The 25,009-nt window shown below is 46.0% G+C and overlaps 1 protein-coding gene across 1 annotated transcript in view; it reads right to left on the minus strand.

The window, feature by feature from the left end:
* The window catches only part of LRIG1 (leucine rich repeats and immunoglobulin like domains 1), a gene marked incomplete at its 5' end in the record, with an annotated part of 92,568 nt that overhangs the window by 52,160 nt on the left and 15,399 nt on the right, over nucleotides 1-25,009 (minus strand). The window contains one exon of the mRNA XM_082487876.1: nucleotides 3,202-3,273. Coding sequence (XP_082344002.1) covers nucleotides 3,202-3,273 — 72 coding nt within the window. The remainder of the gene's footprint in view (nucleotides 1-3,201; nucleotides 3,274-25,009) is intronic.

Consider the following 25,009-nt stretch of genomic DNA (forward strand, 5'->3'; position numbering starts at 1 on the left):
ATTTTCATATATCAGCCTCCTGTCAGGTCAGAAGTCAGTCAGAAGTGGTTCTCCCACCTCATTTTCTCTCTTGGCTCACAGGCACCAGTTGCTGATGCAGAGCAGACAGCCAAGCTCAGTATTTGCCTGGGATTTCCCTCTCATCTTCCTCCTTACCCAATGTAAAGGAATAATAATAAAAAAAAAAAAAGGCGAAAGAAAAACCCTATAACAGAACAGCCAGGCTCAACAAATTTCAACTTTCAGTCTCCTTTCTCCTCCCCAGCCCTCCCCTTTGGTGACTCAAACCTGCTGCCTCTGGATGCTAAGGCAGAGGAGGAGGGGGGCCACCCGTATAAAATATTTACAGTCCAGTTGCCAGGCTGGTGTCAAGCTGAAATGGAGCCTGCTCAAAAATAGCACAGCTCTCCAGAGCTTTCAGTGAAAGGCACTTTAGAAAATAAAAGGTGAGTTGTTTGGAGAGGAATTTTAGCACAGTTACTACTTCTTTGTTACAAATGAGCTTGGAAAACCTGAGAGCTGTACAACCATCACTTTTATGGATCCCATGATCCATATGACCTGAGGAAACCCCAGAAAGGACCACAGGCCCACCCCACAGCAGCATCCTCCAGCCCAACCTTCAACCAAGGCACAAGGATGGACCCCTACGGGAGCCACCAAAGGGGACGAGAGAAGACATAGGCATTCTGAAGGAGGAAAGCAATGTCACACCCGAGCCCCTTCTACCTGAGCCTCCATCACAACAAAGCTACTTATTTCAGAGCATGTGGGTTTTCATATCACTTTGAGCTACTAAATTTCATCCCACACAGACTTAAACTTAAGGTAAAAATAGCTTCTTAAAAAAAAAACAACACCACAAACAACTGCCTAAACCCAAGGAAAGGGAAAAAAAAAAAAAAGTAGAGTAAATACAGCTATTACTTTATTACCATCTTAGAAAAGCAAAATAGAGCGTCCAAGATAAGCTATTAAGTTTAAATCTTTTGGTTTACAGGGATTTTCTAAATATTAAGGGAAAACAAAGGTTTTCACAATATATCATCATTAATTATTCACATACAGAGACACACAGAGAGCTTTGAGCCTCATCTGTAATGCTCAGGAACCACAGGCACCGTGTTTGAAGCATCATGGGAGGTTTCAGGTCTTATCAATGTATCTATTATTTGGGGCAATCTCTTTCCCTGAGGGTGCCTCGGTTTGCCCAGCACAGCGTGTACAGCAAAACACTGACTTGCTCTCAAGACATGCCACAGCATGATGCTTATTTCATGAATGTTTGTAAAGTGCTTAAAAAAAAAAAAAAAAAAAAACAAACTCAGAAAAGAGATGCTCTGGCAGTACAGATGTGGTTCTCTTTGTGAAATGCAGTTTATTTCAGTGGTCTGTGGTTTAGCTGCTATTCAAAAGCAATCAAAATTGGTAGATATGGCTTTTAATAGAGCTTCTCCCCTCACACTTTCCAGTGCCTGCCTTCCAGGCTCCTCTCCAGACCTCTGCCTCCCTTCCAGTCTCCCATTTCTGACTGATCCCTTTCCCTCCTACTCACTCCTCTGCTCTCCCCCTTTTCCCTAACCCTGCCTTTCTGACACAGCAAGCAGCTCTTATCTGCACCATTACTTTGCGGGCTGCATTACTTACCTCCCCCGAACCCCTGATACCTTTTTTTAGCAGCTGACAGTTCAGTGCAGGGCTCGTCCTGCTCTCGACACGCGCAGCACTTCACACAGAGGAGCTCCCTACCTAAGGAATCAGAAGCCACACACATTCCCCTGCCCAACGCTCCCTAAAGTCGCATGCCTTCAGGCGCTTCCACAAATAAAAGCTATTGCTAAGCCACAATCATGTTAGGATAATTCTAAAGTCTCATGGGATCAGGGCTGCGATTCTCTCCTTTAAGCACAGAGTAATTTAAGGCTTTCCACAGTTTAAAGAAAAGTTGAGAAAACAGATCCTGTAGGCAGCATTTTGCTCACCTGCATCACTTTCTCTCCCCTCCCTGACTGCTCTGTAGGATTGCAAAGCACTGTAGTCATTCCCAATGCATATTCCTCACTTAATCATGATCCCTAGCAAGTCCCTACTATCGGTGTAAGCAGGGGAGCCAGGGGCAATTGGGCAGGGGAGAAATGCTACATTAATCCCCACGGTCCAATCCTGCAGACGTTAGTCAGGCAGAAGTCCCACTTACAGCAGACTGGTTTGCCTATTTAAGAATCGCAGGATCTGGCCCCTCCACGAGTCCCAGTGCCAACACTTAATGAAAACAGACAGAGGACAAGAGAAAATGCACGATATACACAGAGCACAGTATTGTTTCTGAAAGGAAATGTTTTCTCAGTTTCCCATGAGGCATCAGTAGCTCTTCAAACAGAGCCCAAACCTCAAGTATGCCAGCGATTCAACATTCAAATGCAAGCTCATTACCTCAACCCACCGCTTGCAATTTTAGTCACTTTCGTTTTTCAAAAACCAAAAATCGGAGCTCCAGGAATCACTGTGAATAGCTGACAGGCATAGCTCCTCTGCGGGTGTAACTGCTGAGCATTTACACAGATCGGGAGCTGAGAAATCCTGCTATTCCCCAAACAAGGTTTCTTTTACCAGCAAGGGGGGTCTGGCACAGCCACTCAGACCTTCACCAGCTCCTTCTCTTCCCCCACCAAAGCAGAAGACAGGTCTGCTGTTTTAGGCTCTCCTAGCAGCCTTCAAATAGAATGTCTTCTGGTTCCAAAAGGAGCACAAATGTCTGAGAGGAGACACAGTTAAGTGCTTTGTTATCCACTACACTACACCTTTGTTTCCTGGGAGATTTGGGTTAGGTTGGCATCAGGTATCACGATCCAGGCTGTTCTGCCTTGCTTCGGGGTTATTCTTTCAGCAAGGAGCTTTGTGTGTATGTTCAGGTGTGTTAGCTGAATGTTTCCCTCAGAGCATTGCACAAGACTGAGGGAGGAAAACTCCAATGATTTCCAATAACAGCTATGCTGTTTTAATTGGGATGCTGTGTTCTGCTAATTGATTAGTTTTAAATAAAAAAAACAGCACAGGTACAATACGGAGGAAAAAACCTCCTCAGGAAGTCAGATCTGCTCATTCAAGGAAGGTACTGTCTGAGGAAACTGTATACAATTTCCTCCTGGCCCACAAGCCGCCCTGGCAAAATACAATTAAAACCTTTGAAAGAATACTTACACTTCCTGCAGGTTTGACAGCTCTGCAAAGGCAGAAGGATCAATCTCCGTCAACTTGTTGTAGCTCAGGTTTCTGTTAAAATAAAAGACAGTGGGATCAGCATACTGCAGTTACCGTGCTCGGCAAAACACAGTCATCTTCATTATTCTGGATGGCACTGGGAGGGTGGGTTTGTTTTTAACAAGAGTACTCAAACATGGCAGAGAAGTACTTTTCTGCTGAATACATGAGTGTGACCAAAATGTTATCTAGCTCTCCCTAAGCTTTTTCCTCTTTTGCATTAGTGTGGTTTTAATTTGTCTTTATATTACACAATTACATTTATTATTCTTCTATTGGTTATTCACAACCACAAAACTAATCACAGATGAATAGGATATTTCTTGACAAATTAAAGTCTGAACTGAAACAATCAACAAACCTTCCGCTAAATATTTTATAGCTATATTCACACAGGGTATTTTTTATATACCACTATATGTTACGTACAAAATATACACCCACAGGTATGTACACTAACTATGTGTAAACATAAAAAATATTCTCTATTTTCTAACAAGATATTATTAACATATCACTAAATGTTTTTTAATTGGCAATTACAGCTTTCCTCCGGTCATGTAGTAGTACAGGCTTTGGTCCTCAACAACTGACAGCCCAAATCTAGATCATGTTATAGCAGTTCGCTGACAGATGGCAAATAGGTTGTGCTGTATTATCTGAGAACAGGCTGGTGGGAGAGCAGACCTGCCACGCAGGACATCCCTGTTGGAAATACAGCCAGAGCTTGATGTGCTTCTGGAGGGAACGCACTGCAAGGAGTGCTAGGGACAGCAAACAGACAAAATAATGCAAATAAAGTACCGACTCCGAAAACCGCAAGCAAGCGCTTTGCCATGCTCTGCTGTAGCATCACACAGTGCAACAGCAAAGTCTCCCCTCCAAGATATGCACTATCAGCACACCACACACAACAGGTCAGACCTGTAGCTAGGGACTTACCAGGAGAGCACAGATCAATTAAGACCAAGTGACTAATGATGCGGAAATTAACAAATGGCCTAATTAACATGATGTATGCAGTGCTGGCATGTTCCTGGGAGTGTGTAGTCTAAAGAGGGAGGAGGCAAAGTGATGGGCGGTAGCAAGAAAAGCAACCGCAAGAAGTTGTAAGGAAATTCTGAGGGGGACCTAGTTTAATTTTCCCCTGCTCCACACCCTGCGCTCGGATATTATCCTGGGTAAAATTCAACCCTCTCGTCTCCTCTGCAGGGAGGTTACACCCTCTTACTGCACCTCTGAACACGACCCAAAAGATTCACGGTCTGATGTTAGATAAGCCCTCAAACATTCAGCTGCTTATTCAAACCACCAAGCCAGTCTGACTAGAAAACTGGCCAATCTTCCCTGGTTTGTGTATTTTCTTTGTTTTAAAGCTGTGCCCACAGAACCCAAGCAATTCTGGAGCCCAAACAGGTAAACAGGACCTAAGTCACCGAGGCTCCATGACTCAAGAGCTGAGGGACAGGAAAAAAGGGCAGCTGCCAGAAGGGCACAGACAGAGACCTCCTGTTTTAATGGCTCGTGCTAGCCCACCGCGCTTTGTGGCAACGCAAAGAGGAATCTAGGCCCACAGCAATGCTTACTGACACCGAGACTTGAAAGACTACAAAGCTCACCAACTTCGCACGATTAGCAGGAAGCGATAAATAACCTCTTTTGAGCTAAAAAGCAATTATTGATCACTTGCTCTCCTCCAATGCGTTTATGGGAAGTCCTCAAAGCATTCCCCTGCACACGAGAACCATTCGACAGTTCTCGCACACACGCTGCTCCCCATCATTTCAGAGCAGCCAGAGCCAGCTCTGAAGATGGTTCCTTGCATCTTGCCTGAAACGTTCAATTTTTTGCCAATACCTGCTGTGTAACAAGGCTCTACAAATCAACGGTATAAGCTGGCTCTTAACGCAATCTAGACCTGAAACTGCATAGGAGTGTAAAACCTAACCAAGCATCTAGTTTTAAAATATGCTGTCCTGTAAGCCCCTACTGTCTTTTAAAACACTCAAGAGACCTTTAAATCAATACCAGCCTACAGCAGATATCCATTTCACTATGAACTCAAAGGCATTCATCTAAATAAAAGTCAAACTGCAGTTTAAACTCAGAGTGCGTTTGAAAGCCAAGTCCATATTCATAGCACAATTACGAATTATAGTGCAATTTGCCCACAGATTACATTACTGCTATTTTTTTAAACCACACAGCAAAATCAGGTTGGAGCTTGTCCCTGCCTGATGTACAGGCAAAAAGAGAAAATACAACAGGTAACGTCCTACAGGCTCAACACAATAAAGATAAAGCTGACACAGAAATGCTAGTGACAAACTGAGGGGGAAATACAACCGCGGTCATGACCGTGCAGGAATCCATCTGTTTTAATGTATTTCTATGCCTTCTATTGATGCAAATCTTTGCATTTCTTCAGGTAACATATTTATTCTCACAACATTCCTCTGCAATAGCCTAAGAGGCTGTTTTACGAACTAAGCACTGAGAATTGCAGGCACCAAACTGATCATCCCTACACCTGTCAAAGGGAATAGGTCCCTGTTGGACTGTTGGAGCCAATGTTCAAGCACTGACTGATGCTGATGTGAACTTCACAAGTTCAAAAGTAAAAAAAAAAAAAAAAAAAAAAGTCTTCATAAATTAAAGGATTTCATGGCCATGGTTTAACATCACCCAAAGCGACTGTTTGATTATTGTTGCTGGTAACCTCCCTATCAGCTCAGCCTCTCCAGGCCAAGCGGACCAGCAATGCAGGCTGGCTGGAGATGCCAAGCTTGGGGCCACCGCTGTCCCATCACTGAGAATTGCCACATTTCTTCTCGAGGAGCCCCTTGGTCTGATGCCATGAAGTAGCGCAATGGCTCACCGAGCAAGTGTTTCTGCTATCAGTATTTTAAAATGCCTTCTTCAAAGAAAAAGAGCCTTCAAAACCTTCTCCTTTACCAAATCAGCACTCCCCTAAACCATATCTTCAAAGTGGCAGTTTATAAAACATCATCTACAGTGTTTGATGCCAGTCCAAAGAGACCATGTCCTTGGTGTGCAGTCAGCCCATGTCCTGGCAACTGCATCTACACATGGGATTAGCCGAGCCCAAGGGTGGGCATCCCCATGCAGAAGGCAGACTGCCCAGTGTCCTGCCTGCTTCTCTGCACGGGTACATGTTTCTGTTGAATTACTCAAGGGAGGATATTTTGATCCCTCCAAGGCAACTGTGGAAAGAAAACAGAATTCAACAGACAACCAACATAAATTCTGGACCAGAGCCTGAGCTGTAAGTTCAGGGAAGCATCCTACAAAGGTCAGAAGCTTCTACAGATGGCAGAGAAGACAGCAGAGCCAACAACTGAGTGGCCTCTAACATTCAGACTGTTTTTTATCTGTTGAGTAGAATCTGGTCTGAGTTTTTCTTTTAAAAAATGTGTTTTGACTTAATGGCATGAGAAGTACTCTGCACATTATTTATCCAATGCATACTTCTTCAAGTCTTCCTCATATTGGCTAATCCAACAATGTAGGGTTTTTCCCCTGCTACCACTAAGATGCCCATGATTGGGAACTGAGAGCCTGTTAAATCAATATGGGAAGGGCCCTGCTCTGTCTATTCACCCATTCCAGTCTCTAAATAAGAAAGCAGTGTTTGCGTTAAGCATTGTGAAAATGGCACTGTGGATCACTGAACACTGCAGAGACTGAAAGGAAAGCCTTGTTAACTAAGCAGGTATGTAGCCTGCCTTGAAACCACCTCCCGAAAGTAATAATGCTGTCACATACGGAGAGCCCCGCTTGCCAGCGAGGAGAGATCAGTCAGCTCTATGAACCATGAGATGCCAATCCTGCCTCCTTGGGCAAGGCGCAGGGTAGACCGGGAGTTCACGTAGAAGTTTTGGCTCTGCTTTGGAAACTTGGCCAGCGTGGAGAAAAGCCAGCTCTCTTTTGAAGAGAGAGGTGCCTGCCTGGCTCGCCACACAAAGGAATAGAGACCTATGTGGCTCCTGGTTCTCTACTTACCATGATGGTGGTTGAATTCTGTTCAGCAAGGTGAAGGTTTCTGACCCTTATGTCAAAACCATTTATCTGTCAGTGTGGAATATTATGTCAAAGGCATTTCTGCACCTTTTGATGACAGGCATTGGAGAAAAGGAGGATGGCTCGAAGGTCTGTCACTGCCAACTGTGGCTTTCATTAAACACTTTGTCAACCATTGTCATAACACAACTTTTCATTGCTCCTGCACAAAAGGGAGCTGAGGGCCCAGAACAATCAAGCCCTGCAATAGAAATTCCTCTGGCTAATCTGTCGAAAGATAGCTGCCTAGTCCGCAGCTTACTGAATAGGCACCATATCTTCCCACATGTTTGTAGATGGCTTTACAGCGCTGGAACGGAGGCCCCATGCACACTTGATTGGGTATGAAAAGCATGGCTGCAGCTGAATTAGCTTGGGGATCGGGGCCGGGGGGAACAGGCGAGGGAACGCATTGCCCATGCTAAAAGTATACAGCTGTGCAGGGAAGAAAGCACACTCAAATTTCTCTTTTAAACAAGCTTGTGAGCTCCCAGAGAGATGGCAGAGTCCTGGTAGGCAGTGACATGCAAGGCTTAACACTGAAGCACAAAGCAATCAAAGAGACCGCAAGGATTTAGATGGTTGTATGGACTGTAAGGACAGAAAGAAGCAGCTTTAGTGCATTTAGTTCTTCTTGTGCAGAGGACAAGTCCAAAATCTACTCCCATGAGACAAGAGCAGCCAAACAGCTACTGCAGCTGGTGCCAGCTACCCACAGCTGCACTGCACGGCAACACCTTCCCTTAAATGGGATTTTTTCAGTTCCCCCTAAAACGAACGGCCACTAAATGGAGTTGCATAAGCCACCACAGTGATGAGAGTCAGAAGGAGCTTTCACATACTAGACAGAGTCCTTATTACCTTCTGGAGAATTTCTTGCAGATTCCAATGCACTGCCAGAAGCCAAAGCCTGGACTTGGGGAAATCGCTCACCCAACCCACCACAGCCATTCCTGGGTCTGCCTTTGAATCTGCCTGCTAAACAGATAGAAAACCACAGATTCTTCTACCCCTCTTCTACCCCACCTCTATTCCACTGCTCCCAAACTCAGCCTAGCAGGCCTACAGTCAGTAAGGACAAAAGAACAGAAATTCTTTGCCGACGGATGCACCGGAGGGCTCTGCACCCACGCTATGCCTTGTGGTTCAGCCTCAAGCGTGAGTTCCCACACTGCTGGGCGGCACTTGGACTGACCGGGCTGCACAGCCTCTGGGACGCTCACATTTCTGGGGTGCTCACGGCTGCATTAAGCAGCCCTCGTGATTTCTTTTGCAGGGTACCCCGGGGAGCTCTGCCTGCCTGCGCAAGGCACCCAGCATACAAGAGAAGGGACGCTGCTGGGGCACAGAAGAGCCCCAACGCCAGCCATTGACAAGAGCTACCTCCTAAAAGGAGGTAAAAGCAACAAAACACTGGGCACCGGAGAGGTGGATGTCCCGGCTTGCTGCTGTGAGTTAGTGCTTTGGGGAGAAGGGGACTCTACAGGACAGGGGAAGGACAAACAGCACCCACGTGGGTGAAGCTGTGCCCCATCACTGAGAGGTCCTGTTAGCAGCTAAGCCAGTGTGCTCACTCAGGCTTCACTTATGCCCTAGCTCATATTAGCAGCAGCAGCATCATATTAGCCTGGGTTAATAGCCTGCTCATATAAGGGGCTTTATGTGCAGAAGGGAGTCAACTTAAGGGCAACCCTCAAGCCATAATATGAGCTAATTTGACAGTGAAGACAAACTTTGAGAGGTCATCCAGACACCAAGAAAACTGCACCATGAATCACTCCCAGTCATGACCAACACCACTGTCTAAAGGAAATTCCTATAGCATGATCACCAAAGAATCAATACCACACCGATTCCAGCAGATGCACACAGTCATTAATGCAAAGAATACTAATTAAAACCACATCACTGAAAAGCATTGTGCCGGACTACAATTTAATTTAGCATGTGGTTGATATGGTTCAAGGAATTAGAGAATTATCTTATCTTCAAGTAACTTTCAGGGACGCATTTGCAGCCCTGGCCGTTCCTCCTGCTCTGCCACCCTGTGCTCACAACTGCGTCTGCTCACAAGGGACCGCACACACATCTGGCACTTAAAGACGCCTGCGTGTACCAGCCTGGTAAGCGACCACCAGAGCTGGTCTGCTCGCATAAGGCTGCGAACGTAAATACCCATCACTGGTGGCTGAGGAAGGGCAAGAGAAATCCTTTGCAGGAGCGCTGGGTAACACTGCACTGCTGCCAGGGCTTCTACGTCTCCTACAACAAGGAACTCTCGCAGGCTTATTTCTCTCTTTAAAAAGTGCAGTGTCAGGTTATTTTAGGCCCTGTTCGGTTTACGAAAATGTGTTTTGACAAAACCTAGGATCCCATTTCCTCCTATTTTAATAACCATAGCAAAACAAAAGCGGAGTTCTTTTCTACCTTTTTTATATTTTGCTTGGAAGACCATCTCCTCCAAACACCCCAAATGTTTTAAGGCTTTTTGTTTTGTTTTGTTCTGTTTTTTAAGAAAGATTAGCTTCAGCTTAATCTACGTAAACACCACATATGCAAATACACCACAATATACGTGCAAAGCACTTGGGTAACTGGTGATTATGGACCTCTTGCTATGCCTCTGCAGCATCAGGAGAGACGTGCGGATACTCATTTCACCAGGTCTTGATCACGGTCCACTCAACAAGAGTTCTTTCAACATTTCAACTGCTCCATACTCCAAAAAAGTCAAGGCAGATTTCAAGTGAAGTAATTTGAAAGTCATCCAATGGCCAAGGGAGGACTATGAGCCCTTGTCTCTGCAGAGTGACCCACCGGCCCCAGCTGCGCGTGTGGCTGGGGACACATGGAGCCTTCCCCAGCAGCCAGCAGGGACCCAAACCAACAGAAGATGGCAGGACACAGCAAGCATGAACAACAAAGTATTCAACCACGCTTTCCCTGCTTCTGAAAGAAATACTACCAGCAGCAGCCATACAGCCCATAACTGCACTACAAACCCTCCTATTAGGATTGCATGTTCCTCTGCTCCTAAGACAGCCCAGTCAAAGGCAGGATTGTATGCAGGGAACAGGGAACGCTGCAAGGGTTAGAGCAGGCGGCATTTAATTGAAGCAATTTTTCACTTTATTTGCTGCTTCTATTAAGTTGCACTGCCTGAAGGAGACCAATCCTCTCCAAAACACACTGAGCAAACAGCTGCAAGAATTGCCTCAAAGCAAAAACACATTTTGAAGAGGGTACAGACATCTAAATAAAAATAACTGTTTAATTTGACAAAGCAATCCTGGTTTGCCACCCGTGACAGGTAAGGAGCTGGAAGGAAAACCAGGATGTGGAAGTTTTTTTAACCCACAAATAAAACTCCACCCTTCATCTGCCCAGACACCCATGGGGTTTGTTCTGGCTTCATTGTTTTAATGAAAAGTGCTAGCTACTGTCATGAGAAAGACACATCCTAAAACCAAAACCCTGCGAAGTTGTTTGCTCCACAGCGTAAGGGCAAACTCACCTTTTTCTAATTTGATGGCAAATTTCTTTCTCAGCGATTTTGCCTCCGCAAGGCAAAGCCCACTGTGCCTTAGACCACTGAAGCGAGGGCTGGAGGCCTCGCTCATAAACCGAATACTCATGAAACAAATTGCTCCTGCTTCCATCCCCACTGGGTTTCTTCGGTAAATCAATAAAGGGCATGACTTCTTTACTAACATTTTCAATTAAGGTTCCCCACTGTGTATTCAACATACTAAACCAATTTATTGAGGATTAACAACTATATAATTTACTATACATGTCTACCTTAGAACAACTGCTAAGCTTCCATTAATTGATAACAAGAGCAGCATTGATAAATCCACATTAAGTACTATTTACAGTTTCAAAGAACCGCTACTTCTGCAAAGCAAGTATTTTCATCTCAAAGTTGTGCAACTTTTCACAAGTACTCGCAGCGGATAAACCATGTTAGATGTCCGGCTTTTTCAGATGCTTGGAAAGACCCACAGAAACACGTTCAACTGCTGGCAACCTAACCCTCCCACCACATGACTTTGCAAAACCCAGCTGCGGGTTACAGGTCGAGTGCGGATAGAAAAAGAGAGACAATTCGGAAACTCCCGGAACACTTTTCAGAAGTTTCCACGGTTTGAGAAAACATCTGAGGTCAACAACCATTCAATAATATCCAATAACCTATATTTTAAGATACATTTTCTTCTAAAACACAGAATTGTGATGTGTTCTGCTGTCTTTGGGGATGCAAGTAGTTTAAATTGTGTCCACAAGCATTTCAGTTCAGCCTGAAGAAGAGAAGGCTCCGGGGAGACCTTATTGCAGCCTTCCAGTACCTAGCAGGGCCTACAGGAGATCCGGGGAAGGACTTTTTAGTAGGGTATGTAGTAATAGGACAAGGGGGAATGGCTTCAAACCCAGAAGAAGGTAGATTTAGATTAAATATTAGGAAGACATTTTTCACTCTGAGGGTGGCAAGACACTGGAAGAGGTTGCCCAGGGAAGCTGTGGCTGCCCCATCCCTGGAGGTGTTCAAGGCCAGGTTGGACGGGGCTTGGAGCAACCTGGGCTGGTGGGAGGTGTCCCTGCCCATGGCAGGGAATTAGAACTAGATGACCTTTAAGGTCCCTTCCAACCTAAACCATTCTGCGATTTTAGTAAGCTCAGAGCACTTAACTAGCCAAGACGACATTTTTCCCATCACTCCAACACTGTCATTTATTTATCAGAAACATTAATTCAGTAAATACATCACTGGGCACAGCTCTCATGGTGGCACTGATAAGCAGCATCGTGTCTGCATACCCAGCACACCAGGAAGGGAGAGCACCAAACCCCAATGCCAAAGTTTCAGCACACATCCAGCATCATCCCTCCACAGAGCCCATGGCGAGGAGGGCTCAGCCATGCCTGGTCCAGCAGTAGCGCAGGGCACAGCATCCCCTAACGGCACCAGAGTGGAGCCCAGTCAATCATTAATGGTAGGCAGAGCGCAGGCAACCTGCTCCCACAGTGTTTGCTCAGCGCTTCATTCTCTCGTGGTTCTTCTTATTAATAGTTAATCAGGAAGGACCAATCTGCCCCCAAAAAACACACTCGCTTGGACACACCATAAAGGAGTATTTGTGCACTGGTTAAAACTAGACAGGCAAAGTGGGGGGAGGAAGTCTTAGAAAAACAGCATGCAGTTTTTTCCTGCAGCTTGGGCACAGGGGCTCACCAGCTTGCTCTTGCCTCTCCTACACTTGACACTGCTTTTTAACACTGCAGAGAGGGGCTGCATCTCCTCCCACCCTCGCACAGAACAGTGTAAAAGCAAAGAGGCATTTCCTAGGAAGAACCGCTGTTGTCCCATTCTCCATCAGCCCAGGATGGCCGTGCTACGCCACTATTTCACCAGTGGCTGCTCCTCATCAGCCACCCAGTGCATCTGCTGTGCCATCATCTAAGAAAAATCTCAGGAAATATGTTGACTTGAAGCTCTCTCTTATTAGAGATGCTGCAAAGTTTAACAAGATCACTGACCAGAGTCAAAGCAGCCAACTGACAGGATAGAGGGGGTGGTCCACTCCTCTCTTCCCACCCGTTAGCAATAACCACGGTATCACAAAACACCTGGACAACTCTGCAGCTTTCTGCAATGGAAATAAATCCCTTTCTGATCCTAGTAGCAGCCTGAGTGGAAGTACAACACTGGACTCCTTGCTGTGCCCACCATAAAGTTACTCAGTTTAAAATCCACCCAAGCAAGGACGCTCCCTGCACTTTTCAATGCCACAGACTGAAACAAAGAGGCTGACTGAATCCAAAGACCTCGTGCCTGGAAAGGAATCATGTATATAACCTCAGAGCATCAGCTAAAGGACTAATTACAGCAACTGGCAGCCCTATATGTTGCAGGGCCAGCTCTAAACCTCTGGAGGTGTGAAAAAACACATGGGTCTCCATTTTCAGTTTATAATTAGTTTTTCTTTGTAATACAGAACAGCATTTTAAGGGCAAAACATGCACATTTTAAGTGAAGAAAACCTAAGCTGGCCATCCTGGCTGGAGGTGTGTGGTTTAGAGAGGCATCCACTCTCTCTCCTTTTGAGTAATCAATGTCCAATCATAATGCACTTTCATTCCAAGCACTTTTGTATTACCAATAAAGCACTGAGCAATTTAATGGATTTCTAACCCCAAACTGGAAGCTGTACTGCATCCAACTGACTCAATTTGTTCAGTCTTAGAGGAAGCCCTGGAACAAAATGCTAGAAATAAAACCACATGCACTGATAACATTACAGAAATAGATACACTAAGAAGCAAATGTTCTGTCCCCTTTATTCTATATGACCTCCAACCTGTTTTAATTGACCTTCAAGATGGAAAGGCTGCATTTTAAAGAAACCATTTCCACCTAGATCAAGAGAAATAAAAGCCAAGCTATATATAACACATTCACTGCAAAACAAGGCAAATAAATCTACCATGAAACTACCTTTCACTTGACAATGAAAAGCCAGAAGAGACTTTCAAGTTAATTTACTCCACATTTTAGGTCCTAACCAGTGCTATTCTCCTCAATAAACTTCCTTCTCTGCACACAGCCTGGGAATAGCAGACACAGCTTCCTCTACCCTCACCTTATCACAAACTAAAGCATTTGATGGCAGACAGCTGTATTATCACCTTTGGCTAGCAAGAGGCTGAAGCAGCAGATCACAGAGGCAATGCCCTGATGCAGAAGTTTCCAAATGATGGTCCACAGCATACCCCCTGCCAGCAGGAGAAAGCCAGCCGGTCAAATACTGTTTGACACAGTAGACACCGTCCTTACATTGATCATGCATGTAAGAAACTGCTGTATTTACAATAAGTACGACCTAGAACATGACATTCCTCCAAAAGATGCTTTTATTTTCCTCCAGAAGATACGCTTATTTTATAACGTGCTAGAGAAAGCTATATTCCTGCCCCAGTGTTAAAAGCAGGGCCATTTGTCAGAACAAGCATTCATACTTTTTTGGCATAACTGCTATATTGGTATTTACTGGTGGAACAGCAACAGGATACCTGCGAGGATTTCAAAGCAGATGAAGCTGGTGCTCCAGTCTCTGCCCAAAGCAGCCAAGTGGGGGCTATTATCTATTGCTGCTTTCCAGTCATTACATGCCAGTCTTCACATTCCTTATATACATCAGAATGGCACAAATAAGAACATATTCTCACTTAAATCACTTGCACAAGTACATGACTGTTTCACTATGTGAATTTACAGATGCCATACACCCACATAAACACATACACCTACATATGCATGAAGCAATACAGCTATATGATGTATACAGGCAGAAAGGCTTTATCATCAGGAGTTTGGGACAGCTGTGCAGCTTATGACCAAGTTGCTAAGAACACTAGTAAAAAATCTTTATTAACATTCTGCCTCAGCATAACACGTCACATCTTTTACAGAAGCACTATTTAAAAAAAAAAGTTTGAGAGCTTTACAGTTTTTATTGGTGCTATTTTTCAACTCCTTCCACTTATAAAGCCAGACTTCTTTATTAGTGCAGAAAGACTAAGAAAGAGGAAGAGTTAGTCAATACAATTTTAGAGTTCTTCAAATGAGCCTGCTCTTCCTGAAGTCCAATATCTCAGGACTTCCCAGATTTAAAAGAGGGCCCCTGTTTCCAGCGGCTGCAGCTTTTCACTCTTCAGGTCTCAACCTCTCAGGAGTCCCGGGCAAACAGGGCTGTGGGCAAAGCAAAGACGAAGCAGCCAGTTAATGAGCACACACTTGCTCCTGCTCTCCACACTCCTGGTTGGTGCACTTGAGCTAAGCTCAAAAGCTGCATTAGCATCTGTCAGGCACCAAAGCTGAGCACACATGTTGCCTTCAGATCAGGAAGGTGTTTTTATCTACTTCAAAGGGCTATGGTGTACTTTGCTGGATGGATGCCTTGATTTATTATTCAATGAACTCCCTCAGATTTGTGCAATTTCTCAGCTAAAAGCATCACAGCTAATTCAAAGGGAGGACAGATATTAAGGCTGAATCAACGAGCAAACTTTCTCTTCTATAGATTTTTATCTTCTCCATGCAGTAGATGGTTAGAGGGATGGGAAGGGGAACATTTCCCTATTCTTTTGCTACAGGAAGCAATTAAGGACCCAGTCTCTTGCAAAACTGCTGGATTCGGAAGTTATTTGGATAAGCTCATTTCATCTTCTTTTAACTATTATTACTGGAATCATACTGCTCCACTTGGCATTTGAGATCAGACTTTTTTTTTTTTTTTGTTACAACTATCTTAGTTTTTGCCCACCAGAAGGTTTGTATATGACAGCAAAAGCTCCAGTCCCAGCTTCAAGTACAGGGAACCCCTTCATCTGAACGAAGGCTGTATCCAACAACAAATTCTGCAGGAAGATGCTAGAAGTTGACCGGATCCTTCCCTCTTGCTTCAAACCCATCCCACTCAGGCATAACCCAAAGAAGATGCTGTCTTAAAACTGCCTGATGGCCTCTGAAAAATAATTTAAAAAAAAAAAAAGTCCCACACCGAAACTCCATGTGGGTGGTCACCTGGCTACACTAAAAATAGAAGAGTTAACACTAGAATTAGGCCAAGAACAGAAATACCGTTTCGCTCTTCCGAGTGGTCCTTGCAAGCCCGGGCACTGTGCCAAGGGGCTCACCATTCACTCACACTACACCTCTCATGGGGCAAAACGCACATTGGCTTCGCACCAACACCTCGCACTCCAAAAAGCAATTATTTGAAAAAACATGAATGCAGAAGGTGCTCCCGAGGTTTGTTATTGCATGGGGAGGGCTACAGGTGCGCTCACTGCTTGAGGAATTCAAACCACGTCCTTTTGGGAGCAGATAAATTAATTTCTATGAAGAGAGTAAGAAGAAATGTCACTGTTTCATGGTAAACAGAAGAATTCTTAGGGTCTGTGGAAAGCATTGCTCTAAGCACAGATGGAGACGGAAGAGAAAAGCAGCACTTCACATTCAAAAAGATGAAATCCTGAGACAAACCATGATGGAGAACTCAAGGCACCCCACAAGTGGGGTCATGGGCGAGATGATGAAACAGAACATGTCCAAGGAGACCAGAGGGTAATAGCACATCACGTGGTTGAAAAACCACAGAAGAGAAACAGATGTGGTAGTGAGTTGCATGGGTGTGAAGCCACCAAGAAGAGATACTGCTTCTCCTTTGGGCAGGTCACAACCTGGCTGTTAGCTGCACAGTTTTCTCAGTCCTTCCGAAAACTAGGCATCGTCAAAGCTGGACCCTGGGCTAGGCAGGCGACCGACGCACAGCAGCATGGGAGCATGGGCTAATGTAGACTCTGTATTCCAAGCCTGGCATGACTACAGCAACGCCACGTTAAAAAAAAAAAAAAAAAAGACACAACACATTTTCCTCAGTTTGTCACAGCAAGCAAGGTATAAAATAAACTTTCCTTATCTTCCAAACACAAAGGCTCCCCCCACCAAAGACTTTTGCAAACCAACGAAAATTGTGTAAGATTAAGTTGTAGTGCATTTTACAGGGGAAAATAACTCTACTGCAACTGGAAACACATAATCTAGCTTTTCTCTACCAAAACCTACAGGAAATGGCTCTGCAAAAGTTAACTAAGTGATACTGAACTTCCTCCAGAGTGTTGTATAGGAAATAACACTGCAGAAATGACTGCCCGATTTAACCTTTTGTCCAGACTACGCTACAAAGCCATACTACAGAGGTATCTGGCTGATGTTAACAATCCTCTGGTGTATTCTCTAGAACTGCAGCAAAGAAGGCAGGTTATCTCACACATGCTCAGCAAAACACTCTTGCCACGGCGCAAAGTCCAGGCAGCCAACCGCTGATGGAAAACAGGATTTTACAGTTTTCCCTTTCTGTAGCTGGTGGTTTGTTGTTTGGTTTTTGTTTGTTTGTTTGTTTTTGTTGTTGTTGGGTTTTGGGGTGGTTTTTTTTTGTTTGTTGGTTTTTTTTTTTTGTTTTTTTTTTTTTTTTTTTGTTTTTTTTTTTTTTAAGATGTGAAGTAGTAATGGCTGTCCTGCAGTGCAAAGAGGAGAGCAGATGCATGCATCTCCTGCATTTGGACCTGTGCCAGACTGGCAGTGCAGACGTGCCACGGTGTCCCATCTCTCTGCCATCTGTCAGACCATCCATTTGTTTGTCAGAGACCTCATAATGCAGTACCATAGTATTTCTGGGTGAAACCCCTTTAGCATCACGTTTCTCAGCTCCGCCACTCTTGTGAGCTTCTCCCTGTTTACTCACCACCTCCACCATCCCAAGAGGGGCTGCTTCATGCAACAGCGAGCACCAGTGAAGGATCTTTTACCCCCAGGGCATCTCAGGAATGGCATGTCTGCCAAGAAATCTGGTGTCAATATTTGTCTCGAGCTCTGCAATCACAATTACACAAACTGAACCAGGCTGCCTTCCATCCTTTCTCCCCTGCCATCCACATGCTCCAGTGTGAAGGTGTTGCTGCAAAGACCTGAAATAAGTGTGGTTTTCAGCCTTCATTTTAGTCAATTAGAGGAGCTGCAACTTACTCCATCTACTGAATCACCAACATCTCACTGTGTTCGCTTTCCATGAAACATGCTGTATGGGGAAGAAAAAGGTAAGGAAGTGAAACCAAGGCCTTTTCACATTCCCACAAAGCTTGGGTTCCTATGTAATTATTTTAACCAGTACAGAGCTCAAGAGCTATGGGACATGTTTACTGCTTGATCAGGTTAGCCAGCAGGAAACCATTTTATAGTTTTTTTCCAGCAAGTTTGACACAATCACCAAAGTTGCTCCAAGACAAAAAACAAACAAACAAACAAACGACACACACAGGGGCAAGAGCCAAAAAATAATCTGTGTAGAGCAAGGACACAACCCTTGGTTCAGGAGGCTCACAATAAAACACCCCACACAGAATGACACCGATTTCAATATACCAAATTGGCCACTGGGAGGGAAGCCAATACACAGCAATACTGCAGTCGGCCTCAGGAATTAGCTCTAGTAGCTGGTTGGTTTTTGTTTGGTCCCCCCCTCCCCCCCGCAGCCCCAAGGTTACGTCAAGTCACAGGAATACAATTACATAAACTGTACCTTTTCCACGAACACCTTCTCTGGGATGAAGGTTCTCATTTTACTCCACACAAAAAACACTCTCCACAGGTTTATAAGCTTTAATTGCTATGTGAACACATAAAAAGTGTCCAAATAAGTCTATTTAATGGTTACACATTAACTATCATACACCCTCAGGCTGGGGTTATCCACCTATTTGCTAGATCAATAAACTGCTTGTAAGCAAACTTTTTCAAAACGTTGCTGCTGCTGAAAACGTACTGTTCCTGTTTATTAATAAATTTATGAAATTAATTGGAAATTCCTACCTATACCTGAAGCTCCCAGCTTGCTTTTTCCCTAGCAGAACTAAGCAGATTTTCAGCACAAAGAATCAAGAGCGTGTATCTCTCCCATGCTCACAATTGGATGTCAGCCCACAAAGTAATGCAAGAGCAGTGCAGCTCTGGGCTGGGAAGGACTTGGGTGAAGAAAAATGTGTGCGTGTGTGTGCCTGCAGACAGAGCTCCTCTGAACCCAAGGAGAAGAGACCTCTAGAAGACACCATAAGCCTGTACAGCCAGGAGTAGGGAAGCTGCTTGCATGAGGAAGACAAAGCATAGAATCATAGAATGGTTTAGGTTGGAAAGGACCTTGAAGACCATCGAGTTCCAACCCCCCTGCCCTGGGCAGGGACACCTCCCCCCAGCCCAGGTTGCCCAAGGCCACGTCCAGCCTGGCCTTGAACACCTCCAGGGATGGGGCCTCAACAGCCTCTCTGGGCGACCTGTCCCAGTGCCTCACCACCCTCACAGGGAAAAACTTCTTCCTAAGGTTCACTCTGAACCTACCCTCTTCCAGTTTAAAGCCATTCCCCCTCGTCCTATCACTACATGCCCCAGTAAAAAGCCCTTCCCCAGCTCTCCTGTAGGCCCTTTAGGGACTGGAAGGCCGCAAGAAGGTCTCCCCGGAGCCTTCTCTTCTCCAGCCTGAACAGCCCCAACTCTTTCAGCCTCTCCTCACAGGAGAGGTGCTCCAGCCCTCGCATCATCCTCGTGGCTCTCCTCTGGACACGCTCCAGCAGGTCCATGACCTTCTTATGTTGGGGACTCCAGAGCTGGATGCGGTACTCCAGGTGGGGTCTCACGAGAGCAAGTGGAGGGGCAGAATCACCTCCTTTGACCTGCTGGCCACAATTCAATTCTTCTGATGCAGCAGGGATGGCGGTGGCTGCCCGCAAACAATGTGTGCAACAGCAGCAGACAGGACAGCATCAAATAAAACCTTACCCCAAGGCACCCTTGCCTCTTCAGCACCTGAATGAGCCACTTACAAAAAGTTCTGCCAGGCTGCCTGGGACAGCAACCCCTCCGCAATGCTCCACACACCTCCGCACAGGAGGGTGGAAATAATTTCATTCACTGTCCCATACCCAAAGGGGCATCAGCAACCCGGTGCAGCCCAACTGCCTTCTTGTCATGGTGAGAAGATGCTAAATGCCTGCTAAATTTTACCTTGGGCATTTGCAGATGTGCCATGAGCCCACCCGAGACACGTGCAGTGGGCAGCAGGGCTGCTATGCCGATTCTGCACACCCGGCCTCCTCCGGGACAGGGAGAGGGTGAGCGAGACCCAGCCAAGTCTGAGAGTGATTAAGTGTTGATCAATTCCAACTATTTCATAAAGTTTCAGGTATGCCCAACCACCTTCAAAGGTCTCCGTGCTTTGCTGTGAAATCCCTGTGATAATTACAATAAATCTGCAAATGGCTCCTTTGTCACCTTTTTTCCTGCCTTAATAAGGAAAATGCAGAGTTTGAAACTCCAGAGATGCACTTGGACATCCCAGTGTGCTTCTCCAAGCACCCACCGAGTGCTCTCACTGGGGAGAAGGGCACCAGAGCCCCACACGTCATGACCCGCACCCCTCCAGGGATGGATAACACCGCCGCTTTCCCCCTGGCGAGGAAACATCCCCTTCTCCCACGCCGCTGGCTCCCCAGCCCCTTCTCAGCCCCACTTCCACAGGGGGGGCAGACAGACAGCAGGCACTTCGCACCTCCCCACCATAAACCTGCCCAGAGCAATTACCCGGCCGCGCTCCAGCTGGGAACACATTGCTGCCTAATTTATAGCAGCAGAGCCACAAGGGCAGCGGGCGGCTGGCCCCGGGGCTGGGGTACCGGCAGAGAGAAGCCGGAGCCCCACGACGGCAGAGGAAACGCAGACACAGGGGGGGCTCACGCTGCCCGCTCACCCCCTGCCTGCGCCCATTAAAAAAATTAATCCCCGTCATAAAAGCTGGAGCACAGCCTGCATTTCAGGCCAAGTAATAAGGGGAGGCCTTTATAAATAAGGAATCGCTTACTATTCAGGGGGGAGGGGATTATAGAGGTTATTTAAATTAAAAACAAACTGCACAAACAAATAACACCCCCCCTACCCCCCCCCCGCCACTGCAGCCCCACATCAGCTGCCTGTTCTGCACATGTTATCTGCAAGCCATGGGCGAAGCAATCCCCTGCTCCGCGCCATTTCACAATCTGCTCGATCTGAACCTTACACTACGTCAGGAATTAAACAAACATTTCCTCCTTCTCCTTCTTTGGGGTTTCCCCTCCCCTCAACCAGAGCTGGGCTCCAAAGTCCAGCCAGGCAGCAGGCAATGGGGTCGAGGTGTAACTGCCAGCTCGGGGAGCTCGGCACGCTCCCCATGGCCACCAACAGCCCCCCAAAAGCATCCGGGGGGCTGGCAGCAATGACAGGGCACACTGACCCCAGCACACTGGGAGAAGCGAGAAGAAAGCTGGGGGGCAGCTGCCCACTGCAGTCTTCCATGCTAAACAGCCTGGAAAACAGGAGAGGGGCTCTGTGAAACTCTGAGCATCTCTCCACTGCTCCACTAAGAGCAGAGAAATGCACCAAAGCCACCAAATCTCTCCGCTTATCATGTAAAAATGAGGAACGGTGGGGAGAAAACTTGTTTGTAGCCTCGCTCCCGAGGAAGATAAGGCTGCGGACACGTGTCCTCATTCCACATAGTCTAAAACTGGGATGAGACCAGTGGGGTGGGAAGGGAGAGCGAGCTCCTGCCTGGTGGCAGACCCGGAGGGAGACAGGAGAGCCTTGGGATCACCTTGGTCCATTGCCATGGTAAACCGGCAGCCCCACGCACTCCCAAAATACCCCACAGACAGCCAGGGGGAAAAGGGCAATATTCAAGCACAATGCAGAGATAACAGGAAAACTCTGAAAAGTCAGTTAAAGCTTTACTCAGCCCTGGAGATAGAAATCCTCAAGAAACCAGACTTCACACGCCTGTTTCCACACAGATTACTGGCAATTATGAGTAACTGCAGGAGACAAATTCGATGAAAAGTCTTCTCTTCATCTGTCCATATTTCCAAACAGGTTTACCTGCCTTAGAAAACACTGCAAGGGCCACAGAGAAACAGCAAAGTGAGAGCACGAGATAAACCAAGGGGGCAAACACCAGGAGAACAAAGTCAGGTTGGGCGAATTTTTGTGTGGTTGCTGCTATTTAATGGCAATACCTCGTTAAAGTTTGGGATAAAGGAAGCTTTTGTTAATGACCTGCTCTTTCCCTCCCTCCTGTACCTTCCCCTCAGGGTTTGGAGATCACATAAAACACACATCCCCAGGCTCCTCAAGGGATTTTTTTTTTTTTCCCCAGCAAAGCCAAGGCTGACAAGACTTGACATTCCTGAAATGTTTAAATGGGGGGAGAGTGAGAAACAACATTTTTTCAAACCCACTTTACGCATCAGAGACAAGCAAAAATTGGTGCAGAGCCAACCAAAAAAAAAAAAAAAATTTTAAAAATATTTGCAAGATCATCTTAAATACTCCCAATGTTCCCGATGGAAAAGTCCCCAGCTGCACAGCGGACACAAGCCCCCGCGCCGAATACTGCACATTCCTGGAGGGAGCTGCAGAGCAGAAAGGCATAATCAAGGCGATTGACAAACCACCACACACAACTGCCAGTCCGTCCCTAACTGCCCCGTGGGGACATGCCACCACCGGCACTCGCCCACAGCCGGTCTTGGGCTCTGTGGTGAATCCCCTGCAGGAGGCTGGCGGGGACCAGCCTCCCCTTCCAAGCAGGCAGGGAACCCTTAAAAAACAAAAAAAAAAAAAACAAAAACACACACACAAAAAAAAAAAACCACAACACACACACATCCCAGGGACTTTGTAATGAGCTCAGGATTAAGAAACCTGGTTAATGAAGAGGCAAGAGCCAAGATACCCAATTTTTGCCAAATACCAGGAAAAGCATATCACTATCAGTAGCCATTATATTAATTAATTCATACACCAACCCAACTTTGTAGCTCTTCCCAGGCCGGGATTTCACTTGCCTCGATGCTGCGGGACAGAACTGGGCAAGGAGAAGAGTGTGGACGGAGCACTACAGCTTGCAGCAAAACCCACTGAAGGCAATACAAACCAGATGCAGACAGTAACTCCATGCGCTCCGGGATGTCTTACAGCTTCATACGCCAGCCACGGCACGCCAAACATTCAGGAGCAAGCACCCATGCCGCCAAACCTACTTGAGAGTGGGAAACATTTCAAGGGGTGCAGAAGGGGTTAACGGGAACCCACCGAGCTCCACCAGCCAATTATTCTTCCTGGGTTTACTAGCACAGAAATTTGGGCATCAAAGACGATTGCGGTGTTCCACTTGTGCAATAAACTCCTTTCACCGACATCACTTCACACTTTCCGGAGTGCAAAGTTCGCACTGATATTGTTGGCGCTCTCACTCACTGCTTTTTGGCACCGTCCTGCCTGCTTGGCTGTTCATTAATATGCAATCAGTACATTAAAGGCTTCGTTCCACAGTCCCAGCTAGGCTGTAACCGCCTTTTCCAGCAAGTGCTGTCTTGTGGAGGACAGAAGTGTAAATGTGTTTAGGTGCTCCTAAATACTCAAAATTAAAAAGCCCCAAACCCTGTGTTCTTACCAATTGGGTTTTACAGAACAAAGGATTATCACCATCAGTGCAAATAGCGTCCAGAGAAAACTTGGAAATGATACCGAAATTACTCTCATTATGCTCTACTCCTTTGTGTACCGGTTACACTACTAAGTTTTTTTTGCACAGTTTACAGATTCGCTAGTCATAGCTATACAGCAAAGGCTGCCTAAATGTCCTGGAGATGAGAAAGTTTCCACCATTTTCATTTGAATGACTGCTAGCTGGAATGCTGTGAGCAGTCCTCCCCCCCCCCCCCCCAAAAATCCCACCAGGTTGGGGGGTTTTTTCAGCTATTCTCTAATCTTCTAGATTTAAGCAGGACAGGCCTGTCTCACTTGCTGTCACTGCAGTTGCATGGAAAACCATGTCACCATGGATCAAAATCACTTCTGCTCTTTCAGAAGCACTTTCTGAACAGCCCTTCTGCCCGTACCCCTTGCTCCTGCCAGCTCCACCAATGCTCCATCGCTCCTAGGACAGCCTGCAACGCTCATCCCAACCAGAGAACACACTCAGCTCAAGTCCCCCCACAAAAAGAAGCCATCGGCTGTTGGCTAACGAGCTCCTCAATTAAACTCCCTGTATTTACTTCACAGCCTCTCCTTCACCCCCTGGACTTGACCATCTCAGCCTCTGGTCCAGCCCACCTTCTCCTGGCCCACCCAGCATGACCTCCTGCCCTGCTTTCCAAACAGGCACAGCAAACTTACTCCAGCCTCCCTTCGTATGTTATTAAACCCCATCTTATTTTTCTTCCCTGGGACACTAAACATAGGTTGTTCGTTCACTACAAAACTAAGTACATGCATGAAAGACAGAACAAAGTTTAATTGTAAAGGACTATTAAAAGAAAGCATTCTAGTTGTTTCAGGTCATTTAAAGCCACATTAATAAGTTTCTGTCCCAATTTTTCAAGAGTTACTTACGATGGAGATGAGCCCAACTGGAAAACAAGAATCAAGAATCCCTGAACTCTGAAGGAAGGTTTATCTGAGTTTGGGCCTGTATCTGCACTGAACGCAATACAGCCAAATAACATTTTTCCATTACTTTTTATCACTATTGCTTCGTGTTCTCCCCCCTTGAGCACAAGGTCACATCAAGATTTCTCCAGGCAGCCCCTGGTCCCATAAATTGTGGGAGATCTGGATTGACATCAGTGGGATTACACAAGATCAGCCAAACGTGCACATGCTGGAGGGAGAAGGGAACAACACAGCACTTTAAAACTGGAGAGTATTTTTCATTTATAAATAGTTTACATTTTTTGGATCCAGTGGCAGACAACCCGCTCAGTCTGTACTGAAACCAAAGAAATATCATGTGTGAGCGCTAACCACAGTGTAACAGAGATAATAAACAACAGACAGGCAGCCATATGCAATGAGGCTAGTGCTTTTTGTAGGGGAGGCAAATTAAAAGGGCAAGAAATACCAAATTCAGCACCCATCACGCAGCTAAAGGACCTCCTGAATTTCAGATGGACCTGTTTCTCCAAGTTCGGCTACAGGAATAACCTCCGCAAAGAAGCCAGCTCGCTGCACCCTGCTCTGCTGCCC

This window comes from Vanellus vanellus (genome assembly GCF_965231255.1).
Source record: "Vanellus vanellus genome assembly, chromosome: 9".
NCBI classification, from domain to species: Eukaryota; Metazoa; Chordata; class Aves; order Charadriiformes; family Charadriidae; genus Vanellus; species Vanellus vanellus.